At 40.7% G+C, this 7,734-nt stretch overlaps 1 protein-coding gene across 1 annotated transcript in view; it reads right to left on the reverse strand.

The window, feature by feature from the left end:
• LOC118770991 (corticotropin-releasing factor receptor 2) overlaps positions 1-7,241 on the reverse strand; it is a 71,370-nt gene extending 64,129 nt beyond the window's left edge. Inside the window, exons 1-2 of the mRNA XM_036518814.1 lie at positions 7,011-7,241; positions 6,769-6,888 (exon numbers count right to left, since the gene is read on the reverse strand). Coding sequence (XP_036374707.1) covers positions 6,769-6,888; positions 7,011-7,131 — 241 coding nt within the window. The 5' untranslated portion in view covers positions 7,132-7,241. The remainder of the gene's footprint in view (positions 1-6,768; positions 6,889-7,010) is intronic.
• Positions 7,242-7,734: the final 493 nt, after the last annotated feature.

Here is a 7,734-nt window from a genome sequence, read left to right on the forward strand (position 1 = left end):
CAATCAAATCACAATCAAATTACATTTCACTTCAGTGCATAATACGCTGATTCTTCTGCTTCTTCCAGTTGTTCAGTTCATATACTTTTTATGGTACTTGATGACATAGGTCTGATCCAGCACACTGACTCACTACTGATTCATTCAGTTCCTCTAGTTTGTTCAGTTATTTTGGTAGTTGGGTATGTGAATCCCAATCAGTTCATTCAACAAGTGTGTGTCCTTCCCAATACCTGGACTGAACTGGAGAAAAAGAACAAGTCAGACAGTCAGTGAACCAGGCCTTCATACTGATCTGAACCAAACAAATGAAAATGCCCAGAACTCTCTTTGTGACCTGTGCAGTAACCAGGACGTATGCATGCAGACTAGCAAAGTTAGCACAGCTTTCTTCACCAAACCTGGAACCGGACAGGTTCAGTCTTGTACCTTGTTAGCTGTCAACAGCACTCAGTGCTGGCACCATGGCCAATGATAGTCATTATAAACAGCAGAGAACACATGATAACCTGGGCTTCAGCAAAGCAATCGATTTTCTGTCTGGATGTTAGAGCCCCCGCCTGCACACTTTGTCTTTAACCTAATCCCTGGCATTACTTGTAGAGCCCGCCTGCACCTCCTCCTCCACCTAGTTTATATTTCAGTCACAGAAGAGCGCGCAATCGCTGGTGCAGACCTAGATTTGACAGTGGAAATGATGATATTGCTTGAAGACGATCGGATTCAGGTTAATTGCTTTCAGCTGCTGCTCATACTAAATCTCCAGCCTCTCTTCCATCACTCGGACAGTACCCACGGTGAGATGGTTTACCTTCATTATTGCCACACAGCAGGTTCAGGGAGTCCAAAAAACACATTATTTGTATATTAGACCTGTTACAGTAAATAAACTGGAACTATATTCCGTTACTAGTGGAAGGTAATGGAATGTAAAAGACATTCAATATAACTGCTTCTGGTGAGAGAGAAATTTATTTTTATTTTTGCATAATTCTTATTTTCAACAATAAACAAATGACAAAAGAACGGCCATTTTCTATTATTTTAGAGCTCTTTATGATGGCCCTAAATTTAATGTCATGCGTCAAAGTAATACCAATTATTCTGCTTGATAACGAGGTGAAAAAAAACACCTTTTAATCTCTCTTGACAGATGTTTTTTTTTTTTCAAGATGAAAACCTGCAAGTGCAAATGATGTCAGCATGATCTTGACCCATTATGCTAAACCACTGACAAACTCATCCTTCCTGCCACACTTTGAGAATGCTTCATTGCACACATTAATATTCTTTTGAAATCATCATGGGGCTATCTACCTTGGCCTTCCATCTCAGATGATAAAAATGATTTAATTGCTCATGCATAACCATAAATTGACCCCCTGGGTACACATGGAAAACCTTCACCCAATGGTATGAAATCACCCTTCGCAATTTTGCAAAAATATTGTGTTGATCTAGAAATGTACTTCTAGAAGTGGAAATGCATTAGTTGGAATAGCGTTGCAGCTCAATAAGCACTCATGTGCATAAGTAGGCCAAATGATAATTGGAAGCTGTGTTTTACAGCAATTCTGCACTGATATAAACTCCTTAATGCATAGCAGGATTTCTCCCAGTTTCATATAAACCATATTCTGAAACATATGTGAATAATTGCAAGTCAAAACGAAATGGCCATTATGATGATGAGGAAAAACACTGTTTACTATACCACAGGCTTTTGAATACATCTTCCATAGACACGGATGAAGAAACGCCTCAAGCATGCATGCATACAAGCACGATTACACGCACACACACACACACACAAGCACACTAACACACTTTTCAACCTATTTGTAATCAGTTTAATGAACAAGTATTTAATGGCACGTCCAATGGATTCAGTGTCAGGAGATTTTACTGTGTTGCAATGGATTCTATCTCTTGAATGTTAGCACTGTGCAAAAGGCATCATTTTGCAGTTAGGTTAGGTGTGCATATGGACTTAAGGCTCAAGAATGAACCCTGCGGCATTTCAGAAAGGAGTTAGAGGAAATCTCCTCATTCCCTCTTTGGCAGTAGCTCCAAGCTGACATCCCTTCACCAGCTGTGCCTATCAGGAAGTAACACCCCCTCCCAGCTGGACCAGAAGGTGTGGTGAATGTTGCGCTCCAGGACTAGTAATAAATCGGCAAATTAAAAGAGTGTGCAGGGACCCAGTAAAAGAAACATGGAGCGGCTCATTGAAACGACGGCTCCTGCAAGCTCGCGGGACATGGCAGCGGAAGTGTTAATGCCCAGCACTCTGGGCGGCCGGGAGTATCTGCATGTTCCTGGAGGCCGGGCTGCCGCCGAATGACACGGCTCTGTTGGTGACTTGTAATAGGGCTGGACAATACGGAACCCTCAGCCACGGCCAGGATAAGAGCTCCTCTGCATTAGATGAAGCACAGTCTTAAAGCTAAAGGATGTACCCTCACAAAAGAGCAGAGAGTGGAGCTTTAAAAATGGATAAGCCTCTTAAGAAAATACCCTTCTGTAGCCATTAATATTTATATATTAGAAGAGAAATGGGAAAAGAATTTTGCCATATCTTAACTAGCACACTCCCAAGCTAAACGTAGCCACCAGTTCTGGCCCAACTGCCACTAAATGCATTTGTTATTAATATGATTGCTGAACTGGACGTTTTATCCAGAAACTATAGTGGCAGCTTCAACAAAAGTATGCTACTACACACAGGAAGCCTGTACACAGCCATGCTTTTGATTAGTCGTGCAGGAAGTGGTGTGTATCACAAACCGTCCTTTCAAAACTTGCTGCCCTGGGTTTGAACTACTGTTCTAACGTTCAGTTCAATTACCAGTCCTTCAATAATCACTGGATCCCAGGGAGAAGATACAGATCACGCACTGTAAAGGATATCTGTTATCCCATTCTTTCCCTTGTTAAGCTACTGATTAAGAAAATAGCACTTAAATGACATCTTATTTGCCTTGCTAAGTATGTTTTATTTAGTGGAGGTAATCCATGCTATTATCCCAACATCTTTGGTATTCTCTTATCTGGATGAATGTTTTTTGGCTACTTCATACTTCCTAATTCAAATTAGGAATTAATTCAACAATCTACTTGAAGTACCCCTTGAGAGGTCTGTGAAATTCAGCATTTTTTTTCCATTTTTTCCAACACCAGCATATCCTGTGAGGTTTAATTACAGCGTCTGCTCATTCTAGAACTGAGCCATTTACAAATCAAACAGAAGGTTGTTAGCTGTGTTACTGCTAATATTAGCTTGACACCAAAGCTTCTTCAGGCAACGGGTTTGTAGTTTCTTACCAAGAGTTGATCAGCTCTGTCTCTTGGACTTGGCATTCCTCCCACAGAACAATTAACTTAGTGCTCAGCATAACAATGTAAATGACAGCTTTCACTCTTTACAACCATGCTAGTACAATCTGTAATTAGGACAACGCATGACAGAGGGTCTGCTGTGTAGCATAAAGATTACTGTTTATAACTGTCTGTAACTGAATATAGCTTGCAACTCTCAAGAAAAGCAGAGTCACGAGCTTATTCGCCTGTCACCATTTCCACAATGGTGGAGGTCAAGACCACAGTATGAGGGTGCTATGGAAAATACATCAAGGACTTATTATAGAATTGTATATTATTCTTACCTCTCTGAAAACAGTCTACAGTATCCAGTGTGATTTTAATGTAATGCAAATTAATTTCACTGAAGATCATAATTTGCTGATAAATTCCTTGAAAAGCTCTGAATTTCCAAAGTAATGTACAGGATAGGGGAAAACACATGAAAGGACCTGAAAGATCATCACAGATATACGTATAGAATAGCAATATTAGCAGTTATTGTTCAAAAAAGAATCCAGTTCAACATGGAAATTGAAATGCTCCCTGTGGTCATTTATATTAAAAAATATCTCTATGCTGCCAGGGAGAGTCTGACATACATCAGGAACACTGTTTTCTGGCACTGAATAATATAATGTAGAAATGCTCCTGGAAACTGTAGCACAAATACAAATAGCATTTTTTTAAACTTGCATACTGTCATACAGAGTTTATTGTATAACTGCCACAGCGTGTACACATTCTATTAACAGGGACAATGAAATGCTGGGATTGGCCAAAGATGGATTTGTGGCCAGTGCTGGGTATGAGCTCTCATGAAAAGCTGCTGTTTTGGTATGCTGAACCTTTGACAGTGAAGGGTAAACAAGGCTGATGAGGATCATGGATCTGTGCCTCTCTCCCAATAATGGCACCAGCCCTTCTGCATTATCATAAACAAATATTGTCAATATTAGTCATTTTGACTAGACTGTCTTCCATAATGCAACACACTGATAGAAATTGGATTCAACCCTTTTAATGCTTTCATTTCTTACAATGGGGTCATACAGTCATAGTCTAAGTGAAAGTTTCGATTGTTTCATGTACACTACCGCAGGAAGGAAATGGACACTTTAGACAGATCATGTAAACTGCTGGGCAAAGCTCCAAGGAACCCAAACCCCGGAAAGAATGCTGTGCTGAAAACGCTGCATGGTCAAGACAACCCGCCCCTCTTCAGCATCCAACAACAGGCTTTACACTACATTAGAAAGGGCATGAGGCAAAAATGCACTTGTGTGAGTCTGCTTGGACACAGCTTACCCCGATTTCAATACAGCAAACGAAAAAAAATCCTTAAGCCGCCCAAGGCTTTGTACGAGAGATTTTAATTAAAATCTGCTAATACTTAATTCCACTTGGGAATGGTATCTCACACTATGCCTCTAAATAGGACTATAATCGTGTGCGCTCACAGATGACTTTCCCGCTGCAAATCTACGGTTTAGCACTACGAAATATTGCTATTTCATATTTACTATGACACGTTTTCAAAATATTTCAAGAAGTACAAATGTCTTGTACAAATGATCTTCCCGATAGATCGCATCTCCTCGTCTAAAAGCTGCGCCGAAACAATCCCAGTTTCGCACTTCACAGATGACTTCAGTCCAAAAGGACAGGAATTGCCTACAATCGCACTTGTTTCAGGTTCAGACCTCAGACATTTCTTATTGCACTGTGGTTAAAAAAAGTATCATCTCTGCATTTCAACATTCACTGTTCAGAGGACGTCTCCGCCAAAGCAGTGTCTAATTTCGCCTCATCGTCCCGAAGCCCGGATTCATTTTACTCTCTCGCCGCTAGCGCCTCATTTATTGTAGCGCTGTCCCGATATAGTTTAATGATATTTCCGACTTCGGAGTATTTAGTGTTCTCGACGACACTGATTTCAGCCTGAAGGGAATCGTGTGATCTTTTTTTAAACTAATCATGTCATTCTGACATACATTCTGCATACCGAGAATGGTAAATGAGAAATTAGGTTTACCAGCTATGACCAGTCAAGGAATATTAATTTATCAAAAATTAATGTAATAGCATCAGTTTGTCGAGCGAAGTCTGACCAGATATATATTCGCATTTTCTGATACGATTGTTTGTATAAAGTTCTGACATCTGACATGACTGTTTTGTCGATTACTTTCGAATTCATACTTGTAACATACCAGACAATGCCGACTCGTCCATATAGGCGAACTAGGCAATTGGCTAGGGCGACACTTTGGCAAGGGCGGCAAAATGTGGGCCAACTATTAAAAAAAACATATGAATTGCTGAGGAATGTGTCAATCACGCCTCCCACCCCCAGCTCTCACGAGCCAAGACTGAGGATAAGGAAAGCAGCATAAACGACCGAAATTATATAAATATAATAATATAAAAAGAGGGGACTACTGAAGGAGCAAGCACTCCAAAAACAGCTGAATCTGCTGATGATATCGTGTGTGTGTGTGTGTGTGTGTGTGTGTGTTTTACGCACATGACAAAGTGGTGTATAGGTGAAATTTGCACTGGTATTATTTAGTTTGAGGTGCTGAGAGTGGATTATTTGGAAAATAGCTGTTCTGTCATGACTCTGCTGTAAAGAATTTGTAATCAGGTTATTGGAGTTATTGTGCAGACCTGTTTGGTGCGTTATTTGTATATGGATCTGCAAAATGCCCGCATATTGCGTCTTGCATACTTTAATAATGTTGACACTGTGTGTTGTTGCTGGGTTTTGCTGTATTTGTATGGCATATTGGCCTTTGTGTGTTGTTGCTTGTATGGCAAATAGAGGGGCAGCATAATTGTTTTTCGCCTGGAGCGGCAGAAGTGCATGCGCCGGTCGTGACCAGAGATACCATAATTCTTATAAATAAGTCGTGGTTAATACACTTGCGCTGAAACTGTTGAGAGACTTTGAGGACGTTCTTTATTAAAAATGTGAAACCGTTTAATATACACTGGTTAATCCATTACTTGTTATGACAGAGAGACGACACGAGTCCTCAGCCAGGCCCTTGTATGAAGTAGTAGTTTTCAGAGGTACATTGGACAGCTCCCGTACGCTGTTCGTAACATCTGTATAACTTAGCCTGAACCAATGCTTCACTGAACCTAATTAGCAGGTGCCTTTATCTTATGTTTTCAGGCTGCTGCGTTACATTCTAGTTTCCTGGTCTTTTCTTACAGCTGTTCGCCTATAACTTCTGAAAGGGTATTACCGCGTTTCGCTATATTACGTAGTATCAACTCCAACGGCAACACGCGGTCATGCTAGTCGCTTTGAAAGACGTTGTGTAGTCGATGATATAGAACGACTAAATCACGTCTCGCTTTTTGTACAAAACATACCTAAGATGTATGAAGTGAACTTACTCGTGGTGTTGTATTTGACCCCATTGATGTACTCTGGACACGGTCTTTCCACGATTCGACCCGTGTTAGTCCTCGGCCAGCAAGTTCCAATCTCATCAGTCGTGGCATTGCAATAGAGACCTTAAAAGAAAGCAGATAAAATATATAGGTTTAATACCATTTTTTTACAATTTACAGTACAAAAACTGAATATTGCAAATAACAACATCAGCATGAGCGGAAAGACAACGTTGTAACCGTACCATCAAAATCCATTAAAGAAAATGATGTATTCTCAAAAAAAGTCTCTTGAAAGGCATCCACGAGACTGCAGTTGGGGTCGCCGAACTCGCCGATGAAGATTTGAAAAATTGTAGCATCCATGATTAAACTAGGTACGTTAAAGTGGAAGGGATGTGAGTTTTTTTGGGTTGAAATCACAAATATCCCACTGTCGCGTAGTTTGAGTGACCTGTGTAAATCCTCTCTCTCTCCGCCGCTCTCTGACTGCAGCTGCAAGTGATCGCGCTGCAAGCCACTACGAAGGCGTCATCCAATAGAATCGCGCAGCACCCAGCTGTCTTAGCCTATGAGAACTTCGAAGTGCTCTTTGACGGCCCACACCTGTTCTCCTCTATTATAATATCATCGCCATTGATCATCATGAAGATAGATTAGCCTACATGCAGTGCCCTTTTATTTTATCATGTTTCGATTTGCGTACTTGCTTAAAATTACGGGTTATTACATACATTTAAGAAGAGATAGCACAATCTACGAATACGGTGTCCTCGCCAGCTGTAAGTACTTGTGTCGAAGTGAGTCGTACTTATGTCCTACTCCTGTGGGGATCAAGACACAAGTGATACATTTGATTGACATGCAGCAAGTGTCACTGTATGGAGAATGGACAGGACTTGTTCTGTTGGGAGCAATGTGTCATAGGACACATGTGTCATTTTACTAGCTGACCGCAAATCTCCCTCT

Source organism: Megalops cyprinoides, chromosome 24 (genome assembly GCF_013368585.1).
Source record: "Megalops cyprinoides isolate fMegCyp1 chromosome 24, fMegCyp1.pri, whole genome shotgun sequence".
Classification (NCBI taxonomy): Eukaryota; Metazoa; Chordata; class Actinopteri; order Elopiformes; family Megalopidae; genus Megalops; species Megalops cyprinoides.